Source organism: Drosophila gunungcola, unplaced genomic scaffold (assembly GCF_025200985.1).
Source record: "Drosophila gunungcola strain Sukarami unplaced genomic scaffold, Dgunungcola_SK_2 000001F, whole genome shotgun sequence".
NCBI classification, from domain to species: Eukaryota; Metazoa; Arthropoda; class Insecta; order Diptera; family Drosophilidae; genus Drosophila; species Drosophila gunungcola.
This window is the reverse complement of record NW_026453197.1, coordinates 14,863,983-14,885,385: the sequence shown is the minus strand read 5'-3', so window position 1 is coordinate 14,885,385 and position 21,403 is coordinate 14,863,983. Positions and strand designations below refer to the sequence as shown.

Here is a 21,403-nt window from a genome sequence, read left to right as displayed (position 1 = left end):
AACATGTGTGCTAACAACTCAGAATGTTTAGGACAACAAACACACAATCGCACACCCGCTGGCAGCCATTAAACACAGTGATTTACCATGGCCAAGTTAAAGTGCGACCAACCAGCAAACCTCATCAACGTATCGAGGCAAGATATTTCCTCAACTCAAAAACTAATCAATCAACTTATGAAACTGTTAGCTTTTCCACACTCGTCGCAAAATAGTTGTATCTTACTAAAAATATTTCAAATTACCTTTGACACTAATAAATAAATTAGTTTAGGAACCTTATTTGTGTGTTATTTATAAAATTTATTTTCCCGATCAAAATAAGAAACAGTTTTATACTTTAAAAATGTATTTATTTATTACTATTAATAAACAAATCAATGTCTCTAGTTATATAAATAGTAATATTCTTTTCTGATTATTAAAAATAAGTCCTTATTTCCCGATTAAAAAATATACCCTAAAATGTTTCAATTTTTGCTGCGATAATTGATTTTTTCCTGATTCCTTTTATAATTTTTTGTAAATTTTTAAATGTTTGTCTCTTTATTTAATTTGATTTTTAGGAATTTCACTTATTAATATTAGAGACTGAATTCTAATGTTAACCCTCCTTTTTTGCGTTAAATTTATAAAATCAAATTGAATTTCTACTGTCGAGGTCAGCTAGCCCACAAAAGTTTCCACCAACTTCCCTCCATAAAAATTTCAATTTGGCCAGTCCACTTTGATTCACTTTCATAACTTTATGTGCACGCCATAAATTTCCGGGCAGATCCCCTAAATTAATTGCCACTGACTTTTTAATTAACTAAAACTAAATTTCAACCCCTCAAAACCCGCCTGCAATTTGTTGGCCACGCGCTAGCCTTTGTATTAATAGCTCGTAAAGATAAATTTCCAAAAAGCTAATTGGTTTATTTGTCTGGCATAAAATTTGGCCCAAGCGATGGCAACAATTTTCCGCGCTGCATGAGTGCCACAATTAATTCGGCGAAAACAATGCCAAAAATCCATTGAGATTAAGAACAACCGTATAAATATAGTAACATGGAAAACTTTCTGCCAGTCAGGTTGATTTTCGTTTTGTGCTTAAATCGCTCCGGTTGGTTTTTTACACAATTTTTCAATTTCATATTGCGGACTTTCCCCGTTTCCGATTTTCCGCTGATGTCATTGCGCGCCACGAAGTTTTACTATTATTGCTGTTGGTTTTATTGCCGACTAAAGCAAAGTGTGTTGTCATTTATCGATTTTATAGCGACCGCACACGGTTCCCCTTCCCCTTCACCCCTTACCTCATCGCTTACCCAGCGTATTCGGTGCCCTATGGAATGGCCATATCTATATGGACAACGCCTCTGTTTGATTTGCACGCATTAAACTGTAATCTGGTCAAGGTTTATATATATTGTTGTTACTTTTCCTTCTCCCTGCGGGATCGCTAAATGTTTTGTTTATATCCATTTGCCAATTCATCTGGAACCACTCTGACCAGAAATGATCTCAGCCTCAAAGGCGAAAGGCAAATATTTTGATTGATATTTCGATTTTATGACTCAGTTGAGGAATGCAAAATTGTAGAGGGGCTCATAGATTTGTTTCGAAAATGTAGGGCACCCGAATAAAGAAAAATATTTTGATCAATTCAACTGGAATATGCCATGAAAAATTATATTTGTTTTTAAAAAACTGAAATATATAAAATCACATATTCCCATAAATCCTAAAAAAAAAATTATAAAAAAGATGGGCTTAAAAACAACAGTGTTTTCAAATTAATAGGCTCTTAATTTTTTTAAATTCGTTATTAGTTTGCAAATATTCCACAAAACTTTCCACCCAATACAAAGAAAAACACACACATTTGAAGTTCAATTCATTTCATATTTTCTTTGCTTCGATTTCATTTCGTTAGCCTAATCCAATACGATTTTTGTGCTAAACCTTTACACATGTAGATTGGTTTATAGAAAGGATAAAATGGACATACGCACATTAATACACAATTTAAAAAATAAATTAATTAGAGTTACAACAGTATATGTAGGTAGGTTTGTGTGTCGAATGCATAAATGCGAAAATACAGGAAAATCATGATGCAATCATATAACTATGTATTTTTTTTCGTGTTCCGTGTGGTTTTAGTGATCTCTATAAATACAAAATATATCTAAAGTTTGATTACTTCAACACCACTAAGTTCTCCCTTTTGTGTGGCTCAATAAATATTTGTTTCCTTAACATGAATAAAAAATAAAGTTTTGTCAACAGTTATGGAAAAAACGTTGCAATTTCCCATTTACAACAGTACATAACATTTATATATATATTTATGTATAAATAGATTCATAATAGGTATATGTAGTTAGATATATATCAACAATTGCCCAGGTAGCAAGTTTTAGGAGTAAACGTAATAATAACTACAGATATAAATATAAGTTTTAATGGTAATAGTTATCTTTTCCTATCATTTCATTACTTCATTTTCTATACCCATAATCCCCATCACACTTTTCATATCCTTCTGTTTATAACAACAACAACAACTAGGGTTACAAATGGCACATACATTTCAGATCAAAAAGCCTACACAGTGTATACAGTATAGTATAGTATCATTGTTTTATGCTCGAAAAACAAGTAAAAAGTATCTCTTTAGTGGCGTGTGAAATTACATTTCGACGCTCGTAACAAAATTGTTTGCCTTCTCCCCTCTGGCATTTGTGGACAACAAAAATACTCAGTATAATTGCTTTAAGGCGGTGCCTGGAATCATACAAACAAAACCCAGGCATCATCAAATGTGTGTGGACCACAAGTATTTCGGATCATTGTTAACCATTGTAGCACGGCTCCAGAAAAAGTACCGAAAGATAATTTCCAAAAAAATATTCCAAAGCTCCCAGCTCGCAGCTCTCACTCCTTTTTGTTGAGGAAGTGGAGGACGTAGTGGAGCACCAGATCGTAGCAGTACTTGTACTCGGTCATATTCTCCACGAGCTGAGGACGATGCCGGCGCACGGTCTTCACCGCCTGGAAGACATCGACCTCGCCGTGCTGGATGACCTGCTCGATGCACGCATTCGCGGCACAGTAAACACCGGCACGACTGCGACCATCGGGCGAGACAACGCACACGGGTCCGTAGTCGACCTTGTTGCGCCAGATCTCGACCATGTTCATCAGGTAGACCAGCGAGTTGGTCGAGCTGGGCACCTTGTGGCCCATGGGCCAGCAGGTCAGCTGAAACAGTTGGACGGTTCGTGTGGGCGCCTTCACGCCGGCCATCATCTCGGTGAGGGAGACGATCTTCTTGTTGATCTTGAACTCCCACTGCTTGATGTTCGTGTAACTCTTCGACATCACGTAGTGCACGGAGAACACCGGGCCGTACTTCTCCATCTTCGACTTGTTCGGCCAGAAGGAGGGATACTGCTGCGACTGTGAGGGTGGCTGGCACAGGACCACCACTGCCGAGCACTCCTGGTCGTAGACCAGCGACCAAAACTCGCCCAGCGTGTGCTTCATGGGCCACTCGGTGACTATGTACTCGCGCGGCTTCGTGTAGCCGTCCACGAACACGGAGTTGATGTAGTCCGTGAAGGCGTTGCCCTGGAAGGAGGTCAGGTAGGGCCGGAAGTTGTCGGGCGGCACGCATAACACGTCCCTGTTCTTCTCCCGGTTGTCCGCCCGGTGGCCGCCGGCACAGTCGCCAATGGTGAATCGCGGGGTCTGCTTGCATATCTGATCGTACTCTGCCTGGTACTCGTTCATCTTGGTGCCCGAATTGCGCCTGGCCTTGGCCTTCAGGCGATCGGAGAGCTCGGAGACGGGAAACCAGGTCTTGCCGCAGATGATGTGCTCCTCCAGAGTGTCGTAGATGAACTTGTACTGCTCCACGTTCTCGACCAGACCTTTGCGCGACTGTCGCAGCTTCTTGAGGTAGCCGAAGACATTGAAGCACTCCTCCTCCTCGGCCAGCTCCAGGTTGGCATCGATGGACATGTAGACGCCCGATCTGCCGCCACCATCGCTGCAGTGCACCAGGATGGGGCCGCGCATGTCGTCCTCGTCCTTGATGATGTTGCCCACCACCAGACGCACTCTCCGCCGGAACTCGAGCAGGGCGTTCGAGAAGGGACACGAGTGGGAGTACCACTCGGTGTAGTGGAACTGCAGGATCAGCCTCTCGTCCGTCACCTCCTGCTTCTCGTTCATCTTGTAGAGCCTGAAGGTGCGTATGTGGAAGTTGGCCAGCTGCTCCTCGCGCACAATGTTTATGTAGATGTCGCCGTACTGCTCGTGCACCTCCATGTTGGGCGGCCAGTACTGGTGGCACATGACCTTGGCGAAGTCGAAGGTCTTCGTCAGCATCACAATGGCGCTGATGTTCTCCTGCCACACCATGCGCCAGTAGGCCTGCACCGTCTCCTCCACCGGTCCCTGGGTCACTATGTACGCGTTCGGCTTGAGCAGACTGTCCACGTAGGAGGCGTTCACATAGTCCGAGTCCTGTAGGCCACCCACTTTCTCCAGCACCACGCGGTTGTAGTCGTAGGGAATGCACTTGGGGTTCTGGTTCTTCTCCAGGTTGTTCTTCTTCAGCGCATGCCGACAGGTGTTGCTCTCCACCTTGGCGGCCGTTTGAAATTCCAGCTTGTAGAGCACCGGGAATTTGCGGCGCAGGTCGCACAACTTCAGAAAGTGCCGGATGTCGATGGGTCCATTGGGTATCGTCTTCGACAGCGAGTTGTTCTCATCGCGAGCCTCTAGCTTTATCCTTTCGAAGGACAACAGACCACTGTTGAGCATACTCAGCTTGATGGTGTTCGGTATGGAGACGATGGCTCGGCTTTTGCGCTGCTGCTTTTCCACATCGTCGTAGCGGGCGGATGACCTCGACCTGTGCTTTCCAGCCTTTCCACCCGCCCCCTTACTACTACCACCCCCAGTGGCCGCCGTCATATTTGCTCCTCCTCCTGCTCCTGCTCCTACTCCTCCTTTTCCTGACTTATCCTCGCTTTCCGCCGCTTCTGGTTTTTCCACAAGCTGCTGTGTTGTCATCATCAAATCACGATGCCAGAAAATGCCGTCGTCGTGGTCGTTGTTGTAGTTGTGTGTTTTTTGTTTCGTATAGAGGAGGAAGTAGTCGATTAGTCCACTTGCCTCTGCATTTTGAGCGCTTTTTGTTCGTTACTCATTGTGTTAGTACATACATTGCATTCCAAAAACATGGGGTGTTAGTACTCGAATTAGTTAGCTAATTTGTTCACCTTTTTGTGGCTTTATGTGCGTTGCGTTGCGCGTTTGCGTTTGCGTTTGGTTCGTTATAAAAAGAATTTCGTGTATATTTTGTGTATATTCGTATTTTCTTGCTTTTCCGTCTTCCTTCTCCGTCTCGTTCCCTCGATTCCATTCACTTCACAAAACGCGACGAGTCGATTTTCAGCAGCTGCTGCCTCCTCGTTGTTGGGGCGAAAATCGTTCGGCGACTGAAACCGCGACGCGCCAAAGATCCGATTTGCGTTGAAAACCAGCCGTTTTCCTACCACACACCGAACGCCGAGGGAAACTGGTGGCGAGAGCGAGGAAAAGCCAGCGAGAGAGCCGCCGAGCGGAAAAGTGCCGAGCGGAGAGACCGTTTTCACCATGGCCCATGTGACTGGCGCCACTTGATGGGCGCAACAGCGGTGAGGCGGGTATTTTTAGACAGCGCGGGCGGACAGCGCTAAGTGGCCACCGTGGGTTAATCGACAGCGAAAATTGTACAATCTGTTATATTATATATTTTTTAGCGAAATATAAACACTTTTTTGATTCCGAATATTCGGGTTATTAAATATTTTTACTTGAAAACATTTAAGAAAACATAGTAGCTAACTAAAAAAAGTTGTTAAATGTTTTTACAAAGATAATAAAGCTCAAAAGAAATAAAAATGAGCGCTCCAAAAAAATCTTACAAAACTTGGAGGTAAGTAGTTGTGAGTAAAATGTATATAAACCTATTAAAAAAAATCCTTTTACACAACATTGTAATAAAGTATGTAAGTAAACATATTTTTAGGTAGTTAAAAAAATATAGAAAAAAATTAAGTCTAGGATTCAACTTTCATTATTACTTATTTAGTTGATTTTTAAGAATTTAAAGATTTTTTTTATTTGTTCAAAGCTTTAGTTTTTAATTTAACATATTGATTTTGTCACATTTAAAATTTGCCATCACTGTGCAATTCACCTTATAGTATGAATGAAAATTTCGATTTTCCCATTGCCTGCTCATTTCAGCTTCGTTCAAAATTTTCCATTTACCAATACCACAATAAGAGTTCCGCTCTTTCTGGCCATTTTCCGTATTTCTCAGCTGACGATGGGAAATTCTCTTGGCGCCTGCGCCCTGGGTGATTTTTTCACTTTTCATTTTCGTATTTTGTTCGTTATCTATTGTTTTGAGATGTGTAATTGAAAATTCCGCAGGTTAAATGAGGAAGTGACGCTGGTATTCGTTGGCATTTGTTTTCCATATTTAATTGGCAGGGCGCTGGTCGGTGGAAAATCGAAAGCAAACATGTAGAAATATATCATTTTTATGCATAAATAGTTCGAGAACATATTCCGTCCTCAGTAATTTACATTTCCTGTTCGCATGCAGCCAGCTGTGATGGTTTGTTGATATTTTCGCTGTCATTGTTATTATTGTTCTTCTTTATTTTTTTTTGGTTCTGCTTGTTTGGGTGCACATTTTTGCACATTTTATTTCCGCATGCAGTTTGTCTGTCCCGGCGAACAACTGCAAATAGCATTTGGCACTAGCCCACGGAAAAAAAGAGGAAGCGGAGGCCCGTCAAGAGTAGCCATCAAGAACAAACAGGCCCAACAAATTGCCATTTCGCTATACTCGTGTTTGAACCTCATCATTGGGGTTCGAGGTGCTCGAGAAAAAATTCGAATTTCAAAATAATTACACGCGAACCCGACACGAGTGCAAAACAGCTAAAATAAGCACAAGTTAAAATCCAAGGGATTTATATTTAAATGAGTTTAAGTGTGCACTGGCTGACTGCAGAAGGCGAATTTTGATTAAAAATGTGATTGTCATCTTGACATCATTATGTGGCCTTGGTGCTTGACATCATTAGGTTTGATGACCTCACGCCGATGAAGAGCCCAGAAATATTGATGGAATTTCAAGTTCAGATGACTTTTCATCGGAAATTTCGATTGCGAAAATTGCATTGCAGAAAATATAGCAATAATAATTGGGTAAAGCTTTATCTGTTGCATATATTATTTTTAAGAAATAACGAATCAACTAAAACCTTTTAATCTCTGAAATATTTAGCAATGCTAAGTAACATGGCAAATAATAATAAATATTCCCAAAATTAGATTAAATAAGTATGAAGAACGAAACAAAACATAGTTTTTATTAAATTCTTAAAATTAATTTCTTCGTTCGGTACAGTATTAAAAATTAAATATTTTTTTGGTTCGCATTAGTTTGGTCTTAAATTTTTAACCTTGTTAAAGTTCAGTGATTCCGTGCGCACTCTGCCAACTGTTCCCATCTTCCACGGATTATTTGGTAAGCTTATTTGCATATACCCAATTAGCAGCTAACCGTGAAATCGATGCCCTCGACTGACATATTCTGTTTAGCGCCAATCCATAATAGATTCAAGTGTTCGGGCAGCCGCCACTGCCGCCACCGCTTATGCCCCATTAAGTCCTGAATCCGGCCACAGGATTCGGATCACTTCTGAGGAGGATTGCGTGGCCCTAATGTAATATATATGATCCGGTTGGTCGGGTCACACGAAAATCCCGCAGCAAAGCCGCTTGGCAATTGTAAACTGTAGTAGGCACCTAATTTGCGAACTGTTGAGCCATTAGAGGGCACAAGGTGCGAGCAGGTCCTTCCTTCGCTCCGGACCGCCACAGTCGCCCAAAAAGCCCCTCGGAAAGGGTCCTTAAGTACACAACTGCCCTCACTCAAACTCCGCACAATTTCGCCCCACACACTGAGAGACAGCAATTCGCGTAGCATTATTTTTTAACAATAGTTTGTCCGCAACAAATACTTTAATGGTTACGATTTTTTAGGTAATGATTTATTTTATATTGTTGTTTTGAAAACAGTGACTAGAAAAGCCGTGAACGTTGCTGATTGCAGTATTAAAATTATGTGGCTTATTGTGCCAAACTAGTTAAGCTTGTATTATTCATCTTGAAAGGCTTAAACCAATTATGCATAACTAGTCGGTTTTTCTTGAACTTTATCTTGCGATCTAATAATCGGCTTACTTGCATAGTTTCCCTTTGGCAAATCCCCTTAGTTAATCCCATTACAATGCTTCGATTCCGAGGCAAGGAACATGTTGTAGTTTTATGAATACAAATAAAAACGAGAGATTGAAAATGTATGAAATAAGTTTGATTTTGAATTTGTTTTCCTCAGTGCACCTTTTCACCGCCCAGGGCCCCACTGCTCATGTTTATGGCTAAGCCAACAAAGCGTTGACTGCGGCTGACCCCAGTAACTCGAACAATGAAGTTGGAGGCGGGCAAGAGACAGGGAAAAGGGGGTCGGACAGAAAGGACGCCTCATCAGCGACCAAATCCCCATGTAAGCTCCACAAAGGACAGCAACCAACGACTGGGTACCGAGGACCAAGGACCGTTCAACTAATTAGCATTAAATCAGCTGTAGCAGCGAAAAGAGGGAGCAAGACTTACCTTGCCGAATAGGGTGAGGCCGCCGTGTTTCATGTTGAAGGTCGGCGCGTCCGCATAACTCGAGTCCGCCCAAGGGGTGTGGCAGGTGGAGGTCAGCGTCATGTAACGCACCCCAATGGCGTACAGTGTACGCAGTACCGCCAAGGAGCCGCCCAGGGAATGACCACCCTCAACGCCGGTCAAGGAGCACAATTGCTGGTTCTTGTGCGCATCGATAATGTCTGCAAAGCGATTAAAAAATACAAATAAATTTGTAGGTATATTAAAAGTAGGTATATTAAAGAAATTTCTTAATATTTAAAATATTTTAATAATAAATCATGCGAGTAAAAACTCATTGTTTTTAACATTATGATTATGTATTTATAAATAGGCCGATAATATAATTATCATTTATTGTATGTCTATTTTGCAAATCAAGGTACCAACTAAGCTTCTTTTTGACACACCCTAACACCTAATGAAACATTTAATGAAAATAAAAAATTCCTATTAATATAAAGTTCTTTGTAACATTCTCTTCACCGCACCAAAACAGATGTGTGGCTGAAATGTTTTTTGGGTTTTTGTGGCCAGACGCAACTTAAACTTCAAACTTGGCTTGGCTTTGTTTTTTCGGCCATGAGTAACAATTGTTGGTCTGTGGCCTGTCATTTGCTCGGCTGCCCCCATTGAGCACTCAGTGCATTGTGGTTAGGTCCTGGGAGCTAGTTCCCCTAGCTTATCCCTGGCAAACAAAACATTTCGCTGGGCCATGCAATATTCACGCTTGTCTTGGTCCGGGCAACTTTGATCTGTTTCTTGACATTTTATTTTGCTGCCAACGAGCACTGTCAAAATACTTGTGCCTTGTTCATTCATTCATTACCATTGTTTTAACCCAGCCAGGCTGGAGTCATGTTTGCTTAAAGTTCTTGGCCAAGTTTACATTAAGTGCGGGCAAGTGCATATTTTCTAGAGTTGAGTGAAGTACAGCTTTCCAAACATCTTGACTCAATGGTCGGTGGTAAAGTTTGGATAATTTAAAATAATCATCTTGGCTTGTCAAATTGTGAAGGAGTTTAAGGGTTTGAAAGTATTGGATATTGACTTTCAGTTTCTTCAGGAAAAGTTTGATCCATTTTTCAATGCAGAAAGCTAGATTTGTTTTTTTCAATTTTTCAAAGTAAAAACAAATTTGGCAAACACTAAGTCAGTACAACTTGAATTTAATGCACATCGCCGAGTCCCTTACTATTCCAATGGCAATTACAAACAGTTGATTCCTTGAAAAAGGCTAAAATGTGTCACTGATTGATATGAAAAACATTTCCATTTTAATGGATTTGTCAATCAATAAATTGCCCTTCCGATTTATCTGCAACTAATTGGGGAAACATGTTCTCGAAACCTTTTCGATTTGGACCGAGAAATTTGTGGTTCGTAGCTATTCAAATCAAGCATGTTGTGTGCCCAATTTTGATAGCATTTCGAATGTATCACGCACATTCACAAGTACACGAAAAGGTAAACGGAAAGCGGGTTAATAAATTTTACCACATAACGAAGGCCAAAAGGCATTATTTGCCTGCCGAGGAGGAGAAACTGGAAACAGGAAAAGGACTCAAGACACAGGACTGGCGAAGTTTTCATGGCTATAAGCAAATAAGCTGTGCAAAATCAAAAGCAACGGCAGGTGGAAGGAAATAGGAATTGTTCTCGATGCTGTTTTCTATTGCGTGCACTGGGGGAAATTACATTTAAAACATTTTAAAACAAATTCAATAAGTTAAAATAATTTTCAAAAAATGGTAATATAAGCTTACTTAATTTGTAAATACAAAATCGTTATAATTATTGCGCTTTAACGTAAGTCCTTGAGTTCTTTATAAAACTGTCTTTAAAATCTGGTAATGATACAAATTTTATAGTTTAATATAATGTGAAAATAAATTAAAACATACCTAATGTGCAAAACATAACAAAACTAATGCAACAAATATTTTTTTAATTTAATTTCTAATCATAATACATAAAATACTTTAGACTTGTCAAAGTTAGTTTAGTTAATAATAAAATAATATTAAGAGCCAAATATTTTTAAAATTAAACATTTTACTTGGGAATGTGGGTCTGATGTTAAATATATTTTTCTGTGTGTTGTTTTCTTTGAGTATTGCCTTCAATCCTCTCTTTGTATTGTTGGCAAAAGCCAAAATACCTGCCACAAGAACCTGGTCGATGTCGGAAACGTCGTAAAACCCTAAAATATGGAGGAAATAAACAAATGTACCAGGGCCAATACCAAAACCAATACCGGCGAATCCTTCTCCGGGCGAGCAGGCACTAAAATGCGCCACGTGAGCTGAAGTTCAATTTTGCAGCCAGGACTTTGACTTGGGGTCTGCATGTAATTGTCTGCGACGGTGACTGCTACTGCTACTGTTTTCGATTTCTGGTGACCAGGGCCGTAATGTATAATAGATGGCCCCCGTATCGGATGCGAATTGAGGCAGTGCTCGTGGAGCACTCTGTCGCACACGGGAAATGCTCCAATACATTTCAAAATGAAAATCCCAGCCAAATGCCACTTGACGCTATAAACCAAAAGAAATGGCAACAGCAGCTCCACAAAAGGGGTACAATGATGGCTGGGAAATGGAGCTAGTGGAACCATAGATACTCTAAAGGGTTAACTTCCAAAAAATTTAGCTGCCGTGGAATCTTTGGGGAAAGTAAGGTTTTTTTAATTTTTGTCAAGATAATAATTCTCTGTTTTTAATTATTTAACTATTTAAATGAATGCACTGTTGTTTGATTTGCTATTTATTATATTGAATGTATTTCTTTCTTGAAAAAATTTTTTTATTTACTTAAATAACTCAAACATTTTCTATTCAATTTCTTTGTTCATTGAAAACATTTTTTTTATAGACTTTTTTTTTATTATTTTTCTCAAGTAATGGATTTGTCTATATTAATTTCTTTTTACTGCTTCTATGAAGTTCTTCGTTTTTTTGGTTTCAAAACCCTTTCTAGGGAATATACCCCACTTTCTAACAAAAGCATTAGAGTGCTCTATCTCCTTTTTTCTTTCCGCTGCAGCAGATTGCAATTTTCTCAATATTCTTTTCCTCGAGCTGGTGCTCTTACTGTTCGGACTGTAGCGCTGGAGCAGTGTAAATTGAAGTTTACACTTTTGAAGGTGAAAATTGAAAACTGCAAATAAAAACGATTCGCACATGGGAAGAGCCAAATGTAAAGTAGCTGGATACTGGCAGGTGACAGCCGAGAAGGACTCTGCCACAGGGATATACCGGGATATATATATCCAAAGCGCCCTTTGTGTGTGGCTGTTGTGTTTATGCAGCGCTCGTTTGTTTAGTTGGACAGGGGACCGGTACTGGTACTAGTACAAAGACTAAACTTCTCTAAAAAAAAATCACTAAATTTTAGGTTGTTTTATTAGATAATATACAAAACAAGAATACTAAGCTTATACATCGATGGCTTGCAAAATAAAATTTTTAAATTAAATATTCCAGTTGTATAATCGAAAAAGTTTTGTTATTGGCGTGAACATGTATTTTTAATTGAACAAACATAGTTCCAATGCCTGAATTAATTTTGTTTATAAAAATCTACAGAATTCTAATATTTGATCAATATTTTTATGATTTTAGGAATACTTTAAGTAGTTTTCCTTCGGTAGACGAACTTTTTCTAAGTGAAGGGTTTAAACTTGGACCCGGACTTCAAATTCCACTTGTACACGGACACGGACACGGACTTGGACTTGGATTTGGTTTCAAATTGCGAAGCGGACAGAGTGACGTGGCCCGTCACTCGACGCGTTGTGTTTCGGTTCGTTAGGTTTGCATTTTTTACAATCACTTTGGCAGTAGTTCCTCCAGAACGGAGCAGAAAAGTACCGAGCGGAGGGGCAAGTCCTGGGGATCCACGGATCGGAGTGGGAACAGTACGCCCAGCTGCACTTGCTCAATAGTCACTTGGGTTCGCATTTTATTTACACGACATGTGAGCGAGAGCGGACAACAATTCCGACTGAATTTATTTGCAGTAGTTAAAATAAAATGTTCGGTTTTATTTTATGCAGCGGCAGCAGGGATTCCACAAAAAAAGCTAAGGGCCGGAGCGGAGGCGAGGTTGTTTATTTTGATTCCCTTTTTATTTTGGTACTTTGCAGAGTGCCAAGCAAGGTAGGTCAGTTTGTGTTGCTTTCGGGCTTTCGGTTTGATTTCTGCGCTTGGGCCTTTGATTCGCAGCTTGTTTACAGCCAGCTCAAAGGGGATTTCGTTTGATTATATGGAAATGTGGCAGGGATTTGCTTGGCAAGTAATTGAGGTTTTTTTGCGATAGAAATCAGATTGCATATTATTATTCTGCGAATCTTAGTGAGTTAAGAATTACGTTTTGCGGGATTTTGTTCGTCGAATATTTGTTTAAATTGGAACTTACTGTGTGGGAGTTTTTACCAAACCAAATATTGTATTGTCTTTTAAATTGAATACCGGAAAGAAAAGCTTCGAAAATGTTAAAAATTTTTTAAGTGAATATGCTATTAATATAAATATTTTGTATTAAACTCGTATTACAAAAAACCTCGTAATTTAAATAAAAATCCGTCCGTTCAAAATAATGGGCTATGTATATTTATTAGACTTTGAACGTTTCCATTGTCATTTGGCCTGTTTATAGTAATTCCGCTTCCTGAGTCTTTGTTTTTTCCACAACCTTGTTATTTAAATAAAATAAATAACCTTGTTGTTAAAATAATAAAAATATAAGGCTTTAAATATTTCCATTTTTATTTGGGACTTTAGTTTTTTCCATTTCCTGAGTCTTTGGTTTTTTCAATTTTTTTAACCCATTCTCTGATCCAATTTTCATCAAATTTATTGCTCAATTTGCCACTTCACTTGCTTCACTCAATCCCATTTCATTAGACCAAAAAAAACCGCATCAATTAGGAAAAAAATATTCTGCTGACTCGGACAGAAAGATGTGAAAAATACAGAGGCCATCAAGGAGATTGGCAAATTGCTCAGTCCGTCGTTTCCGTTGGATTTCCATACAGCTGTCCATCTGTGCTCACATTCAAAGATTTCTTTGGCCATCCACCTGCCAAAAATATGAACGGACTTCTGAAAAAAAAACTTAATCCATTTTTCACCCATCGAGCGCATGCAATTGTGTTGTAATATTTCTTTGCTAAAAGTTTTCCTGTTTCATATTTCTTGTTATTTCGTAGATGATTCCTCTGAGCCATGATTTATTGACATTTCCATTTACGGCTACATAAATGTTTCAACGCAAATGCCGGAAGCGATTTGTTGGTTTTTCCAACATTTTTTCTTCGCCATTTTCCGAGTGTGTGTTTCTGTTTGTGTGTGCAGCTGCAGTCTCAGCTGCAGCTCTAAAATACTGCCAAGACCCCAGAACCGAGTGAGCGCAAATCAAAATGCAAAACGGAAAACCAACAAGGAAACTCAAACGCTGGCCGGGGAGTCGAAGCATAAGTCAAAAGTTGCTACTTGCAGTGCTGCTGGTTTGCTTTCTAACTGCTTTAGTAGGTACACTTAAATCTAAAATTTAACTTATGAAAAGAAAGCATATAATTTTAGGAAACATAAAAAATTATACTTTAATAGATAAAATAGCAATCTTAAAGCCATTTCATGTTAAAAAAAATTAAAAAGCAACAATAAGTATATTCGTTAAACTTTTGTTCAATGTAAAAAAAGCGGTATACTTTGATCGAAGTATAATTTAAGTGATAAGACATTTTAGTCTCTAAAAACAACTTTAAAAACTGGTTGGAAAAAGAAATACTCGGTTCTACAATCCTGAAATTAATTCATATTACAAACTGATTTGCACATGTTTTTGTTATAGAACAAGAGGTTATGGTTAGATAATCAATTTAATTTTTAACTTATGAAGTGATTTTCGTGAGTGCATGGCTTGTTCGCTATTTGGCTAGTGGAAGTCTTGCGACTACTACTCCTTTATCCATTTTTCTTTTTTCCGTTTGACCCCCAAGCCCCCGCCTTCACAAAGAAATATGAACTGTTTTCCTTTCGCTTAAACGAGGCCTCTCCGGTTGGCAACTAGGTGAGTGAGCATCGTATCAAAGGAAATGGTGCAAAAATATGGCACGCGGTAAGCAGCAGCCCCAAATGCCGCCTCAAGGGCCGCCATCTACTCCGACAAACTGCTTTTTGGTAGCTGGCCAAGATACTTTTCAACAACTTTTGCCCAAGACTCGCGAGTCAAAGTTTCCGGCACACAAAAAAAAAAAAAATGAAAAATAGCGCTCAAAAAAAAAAAAAAACTAGTGGATAAAAGGGCCAGGAACAGTCGAATACCGGGCTGGCATTTTCGCAGTTCCCGGAATACTTTCTGTTGTTCGCCGGTTGGAGGAATGCTCCTAGCCCATGCGGCGTATGTGCGATATTTTGGTTTACTTACCCTGAGCGGAGGTGCAAGTGGTTAGCTGCGGGGAATAGCGGTCCGTCAGCCGCTTAATAACATCGATCTGCTCCAGAGTCAGCTGCACTGCATCCCGATGCTGCGCCTCACAGGGAACGTAGGCGGCCCAAAACTGAAAATATATGATATTACAAAAAATAAATATTAAATTTCAGGGTGACTAAAGGCAAATTTTGATGAAAATAGGCGCACATTTTAATAAATTATGTATTTGATTTTTATGTAAAATCTTATAAACATTTTTTATTTTAGTTTCACCAGCATTAAATAAAATTGTTATCAATAAAACGAAATACAATTTTTCTTAAGAAATTGTATTTTAAGAATAACTATTCTTTTTTTAAAAAACCTTTTTTAAAATAACTAAGAGATTTTTGAAGTAAAACTGCAAAACCCTATTCCAAACGTCAAACTGCTCGCCAAACTTAAAAATGCTCCATTTATTACGCTATGTACCATTCATTTACAAAGTTTTCTTCTTAAGTCTTCACGATTTATTGTCATTTTTTTTGGCATCTGAAAGTTTTTTGTTAATTGCACATTATAGCGAAGGGTGATATACAACCTTCCTTAAACAGCAACTCCTCAAGAGAGTGCCCGTTAAGGAGTGGACAAGAAAAAGTGAGCAAAACAGTTTCATCACGTTATATCATTAAAGGAAAATAAAAGCTCGTACGTGTCTCCGTGGAACAGAAACCAGAATGAGCAACGAAGAGCTCTGGAAAGTGGCAAAAAGCGATTCGGAAAAAAGAGCAATTAAAAAGTTTTGGCTTTTTGCTCCGCACACTCGCATAAAAGCGAAAACTGAGCAAGTCTCGTAATAAATAATTTTTAATATAAATTCGTGAGAGGCCTGAACCAGAAACCCGGAAGAACGAACCAGGGAAACGTACCCCATTGCTCCCCTACTACTTTTTTGGTCCGTGCTGAGCACGTAGTTTAAAACCATTTCTCTGGGCCGAGGCAGTAAATTAAAACCATAACAAGCAACACTCTAAATGTTCATTTGTACCGTTTCTGTTCTGTTCAGTTTCTGCAGCTGCCAACGATAATGACGATGATGATGATCATGGTGATAAAGTTTGGCGTAATTCATGGAGTTAAATTCGGTTTGCTTCCAGGTTGGCCGAATTGCATATGAAATATGTAAAACTTTTCAATAAACGAGTCACAGAAAAACAATTACGACCAGAGATGGACTGCCTGTGTGTGCTTGTGTGTAGGCTGGTGTTAGTTGTGCAATTGGATTTGTGCCCTCCGACTCGGGGGACTTGGGTCAACTCGGTTGTTGGCTCTGCATTTGTGCAATTTTAATTGCACAACAGACGAGGAAATTTGTGGATTTCCAAGCACCTGCTCTGCGCTTTCCTCCCTTTCCACCATTTGGCCGAATAAACACCGAACAATAACAGGGACAGCTGAAAACTCCGTTTGGGAGGCATAAAGTTTATCCACCTGGACCTGTGCAAAACCCATTTCCCAGTGTTGATTTTTAGTTGAGCTTTCCGGGCAACTCACTTATGCATACCAGTACCAGTACCAGTACCAGTACCAGTACCAGTATTATTCCCACAGTCCCGAAAAACCCCAACAATGGACTATGGGGCCTATCTGGTAGCCGGGGAACAGGGCATTAGTTCAATTCGGGTTAATTGTATGGACCATGCTGCACTAACTCTGTTCATTACCATTTGCGTTCATTTACTCTGCTGGATTTAGGACTCGGAATTTGGGGTGTTTCTCAGCTTATGTTTTCCGGGTGCAATAATGAAACGCTAGGATAAATGATACACGTGCTAATGGTTTTGTCTGGGTTCCGGCTTTCAAAGTCTGTGGAAAATGTGATTGCAATGCGTTATATTACGTTAGTTGCGGGAAATAAACCTATAGCTAAACGAGTGCTTTGGTAGAGCAGCAAATTTATTAATAGCATAAAAATATATACATAAACAATATAAATACATTTTTAGCAATTTAATTTACCTCAAATTTATGTTAATGCAATGCCTTCCACCCATTCCCATTAGTAAGAACTCTTTTGGCCGCTTTTTCTACATTAAAACCCAAATAAAGAAATTTACATTAAACAACTTTTTCTGCGGCTTTCCGTTTAAAATTTCCAGGTAGATAAGAATAATGCCCCGACACAACCGCAGACAGAGAAGTCGGAAATGCGGGGTGAACACTCATTTTTTCATCCGTTTTCCCACTGCTTTTTTCGCGTTATTTTCCACGCGTACTTTGAATTTCACTGCTCGGCATCTGTCCCGTTTTTTGTTAAGACCGTTTTGCTTAATTTTTTCAGTGCAAAGCCTCTTAAAACATTTTGGTGGGCATTCAAACGAGTTTTTAGGACTGGGGTCGTGTGAAATGTCTGTCTGGGTTTTTTGATTGAAGGCAACAGGTACAACGCGGCGTATGGAAAAGTTTAACGTTGAATCAATGTTTCTCAGGAGAAAATGGAGAAAATTCCTTACGCTCTTCAAAGCTTATTTTCTGAGTAAAGATATTTTTTTATAAGAAAATATAAGAGGTAAGTATATACAATATTCCATATAAATTGGTGATGAACAAATAAATTCTTGTTTTGACGATAATATCTCTATTCTAAAATAATTGTTTGCCAATGCTTGATTTATTTTTCCCGCAGTTATTATGCTTGTTATTCTCACAGTTATTATTCTTGTTTTTCTCGCTATTTTTCAACGTATTTCTCTTTCAACTCCCAGCATTATTCAGCGCTTGCCTGCTGCATATTCAATGGAAGTTGGCATTCTTTGCCTTTTCTTAGGGGGAAAAATATTTCATTTATGTTGCGGTCTCCAGCGGCACCTGTTGATGGTTGTATTATACCATTTTAGCCCACATCCTTTCCCCGTTCCTTGCATATATGACTTTACAATGGCCAAGTACCTTTGTTTGTCGGCTTGCGTTGCTTGAATATGGAACTTAAGGTGGCCCTTTGTGTGTGTACTCGGCTTTCTGGGGCGTCTTCAAGTGTGTTTAAGCACGGCACTTTGCCATTAGCCCAGTGCCACGCCCAAGCCAAAATACACCTGCTTGTCGCCCCAGCAGGGCCATCGTTATCCCCATCACCGTGGCCAAAGTGTCGTCAGCGTCTCGATGGCGTCGCCTTTGGTGTTTTGCCGACCTCGAGGCCATCGTCATCAGGCTCATCATCAGTACCCAGTCCCATTTTCACCCCCACATCCTGGGCACAAAGCATATTAATATTTAAACTTGTTTGGCGGCAGCAACAAGAACAACAGCAGCCAACTCCCTTAAGGACAACATTTTGGCTTCAAGTTAATTGTGAATCTGACAATGTTGTTGTTGTGGTGGCGGTGGCCGTATGCGTGATTTGTTGTCGATGGGCGGCACGTTTGAATGTGTTTGCAAATGTGACTGTTTGTGTGTCGGCATATGCAGGCGAAAAAATGGTTTTAAAAATACTATTAAAGCATATATTTAGGGATAAGCCTTTAAGTCCGTATTTAAAAGGCAATTTAAATGGGACGCAGAAGATTTCTAATAATGATGATAATGATTTAATTATATTTGTTAAACTAAAATCCAATTAAAATACGATAAAACATCGATCACAAAAAAAAATCCATTCAAGCTTACATATCTTATTTAGACCATTGCAGTGATAAAACTATTCTAGGTACTTCAAATTTTTCTCCGTGCAAATTTGTGTGTCTCCCAGCGGTTGCTTGTGCAATCTTGTTGCTATTATTGTTAGAGCATTCATATATTAAAGTCAGTAGAATACACAATAACAAATGCAGCTGCAGCTGGGACCCGAGGTTGCCCTGGGCGTTCAGATTTATGTGTGCATACACTTATGGCCACATATATATTCAAATTCAAGGTCCTGCTTAAAGTTTTAAACGAATTTCAATTGCAAGCCAGCATTAAATAATTAATTTAAATGCTTTGTATTTATGGGTTTTAGCAGGCCTCTTAATTAGAATTTACCACGACAATATAATAAATATATTCAAATTTGTAAAAGCATTTAATCAACATTTCAGGGCCGGAACTCGAGGCTTTTTGGTGTCACTTTTGTGCCCAGCACAATGCGTTCGTTATGCATTTAATATTATTTCCGCCCTTGGGCAGCTCTGCATTTGATTGCCTTGCGGCTTTGCAATGCATACCATAATTACAGGGAAAGGGCGAAATAGTGAAGGAAATGGGCCGAATGGAAATTGCGAAGCGCTCCAGCTTGTGGTGAGCTGGAAAAACCGCAGGTCCAACACCTTTTCAATCCCACAAGAATGTAACAAGCCCGCAAAACAAATCCCCCGAAAACCAGAATCATTTCGGCAAGAAAAAGAGAAGTGTGGAGTACTCGCTCCCTGTGGGTCCGGTTCTAGTCAGGTTTTTCATTTTGGTATGAGGTCAGCGGCTACTTCCGGTTCTACCTCTGGTTGTGCAGTCTGCACAAAACTAAATACTTTCTGAAAGTAAATATAAATTTTAGGCCAATGTTGCAGCAAGATAAGCATTGTCTGCTACGAGGAAAAAGCACTTAAGAGAAACGCAAGGCATGCAGCGAATTTTTAAACACCCTTAAATACTTAATTAAATAAAGTTATTTTACTTAAATTAACTTCATTTATCAGTTAAATAGCAAATGAATAGTTTTAATGTTTTTATTTACTTCTTACAGTAATACATAATGTTGTATAAGAATTTAAATAATATAAACAAAATTTATATATATAATGTTTATTTTTGAATAGAGAAAATTAAGGCATTAAATTAATTAAAGTTATAAAATAATAATTATAAGTTATGCTTCTCTAAACTTATGAAACCCTTCTTGAACTATACCAAAAACAGAGGCATAAAGGGGTCGCATAACGATGGAATGTCCTCCATGTCCTGCATGCCTGAATGTCCTGGATGTCCTGGCCCAGATAAGCCTCGTCGTCGTCGACTGTTCGTTGCGGCCACTTCCGCTCCAAGCGAGTCCTTCGTTCCTGTTTCAGCTACTGTTTCAATGTGTGTGCACTTTCCATTAGGCTGACTCTCCCTCTTTCTCTGTCTCTTTCTCACTGTGTGGGTGTGCGAAGGAGGAGGACCAACAAGGATACAAGGAGGAAAGGAAGAAAGGACGAGTGCAGCCGGACAAGCGTAACACGACGATTCCGTGTCCCGGTCCCAAAAACAGTAGCCAACTTTTTGGGGCTTCATGATGTCTACCTGTTTTTGACATTCTCTTCATTTACACAATAAGGAATTCAAAACTATACAGATTTGTGCATTTAAAACACAAATTCTTACGTTTTTTTTCAAGGCTAATAAATTATTGTAATTTTTTGAGTTTAAAAATTCTTTATTTCTTATACAAATATAATTACTATTCAGTATTTTAAGTAAACTTTTGTCTGCAAAACTTAAATTTTGTTTTCTCTTATGCTTAGTATGCACAACAAACAGTTCCCCATCCTTTTTTATTTGAGTTTTTATCCTGATCTCTATTTCTCACCAAGGCGTATCCTTGGGCACAGATGTTGTTGGATTTTGGAGGCAAAAAGGATGAGCCGCTGAAAACTCATGGGCAACCTACAAGATTCTGAGTACTTGATGATTTAAACGTGATTTTCCAGCCAGTCTATTAAGCGATTTTTTTTGCCATATCTCTTCTGTTTTATTTTGGGGTTTTCCCTATGGCTTTCAGAGGCGCAGTCGTTGCACGTTTGGCATTTTGGGCAGGAATTGTTGAAACATGTTGTCAACTAGTTAGTCGCCACGTTGTTGACTTGTTGTTATGGCTGTTTTCCTCATACCAGTTACAGTTTTTGTTGCTAGTCAGTGGAGAGCGAGTTTATTGAGTTAACTTGTTTTGCCAGGAATTGAGTGTTGCTAAAGTTTTCAAATCGCAGTTGCGCAACACATTAAGCCAAGGCCATAAAAACTATTCAGATAACAGGGGCACGTTTATGAGTTAAGAAAAATACAATGCAAAATATACCGGAAAATGGTTTTACATATACTAGCAAAAGCTTCATTTTAATAATTTAAAATATATAAAACCATTTAATTTTTTTTAACTTTTTATTTAAATTAAAAATTATTTAATATTTTCGAACTAAATTGAATAGACCCTTGGATTGATTATCGGGAAAACCCAGTTTATTATTTAACACTTCAATTATAT

At 39.1% G+C, this 21,403-nt stretch overlaps 2 protein-coding genes across 6 annotated transcripts in view; both read right to left on the bottom strand.

Annotated features, from left to right (window-relative positions):
- The window catches only part of LOC128263515 (uncharacterized), a 123,472-nt gene that overhangs the window by 19,750 nt on the left and 82,319 nt on the right, over positions 1-21,403 (bottom strand). For all 3 annotated transcript variants that reach the window (XM_052998597.1, XM_052998596.1, XM_052998598.1), the window contains 2 exons: positions 15,211-15,343; positions 8,740-8,960 (listed from right to left, as the gene is read on the bottom strand). In XM_052998597.1, the coding sequence (XP_052854557.1) occupies positions 8,740-8,960; positions 15,211-15,343 (354 nt within the window). The remainder of the gene's footprint in view (positions 1-8,739; positions 8,961-15,210; positions 15,344-21,403) is intronic.
- Positions 1,867-5,655, bottom strand: LOC128263516 (receptor-type tyrosine-protein phosphatase kappa). 3 transcript variants are annotated; one of them, XM_052998600.1, is made up of 2 exons: positions 5,280-5,655; positions 1,867-5,058 (listed from the first exon to the last, which is right to left on the bottom strand). In XM_052998600.1, the coding sequence occupies exon 2, from the start codon at positions 4,969-4,971 to the stop codon at positions 2,923-2,925; it is 2,049 nt and encodes a 682-aa protein (XP_052854560.1). In that variant the 5' UTR covers positions 4,972-5,058; positions 5,280-5,655; the 3' UTR covers positions 1,867-2,922. The 3 variants fall into 3 exon arrangements, with proteins under 3 accessions (XP_052854560.1, XP_052854561.1, XP_052854559.1); XM_052998601.1 differs by having other exon boundaries at positions 1,867-5,055; XM_052998599.1 differs by lacking the exon at positions 5,280-5,655 and having other exon boundaries at positions 1,867-5,074.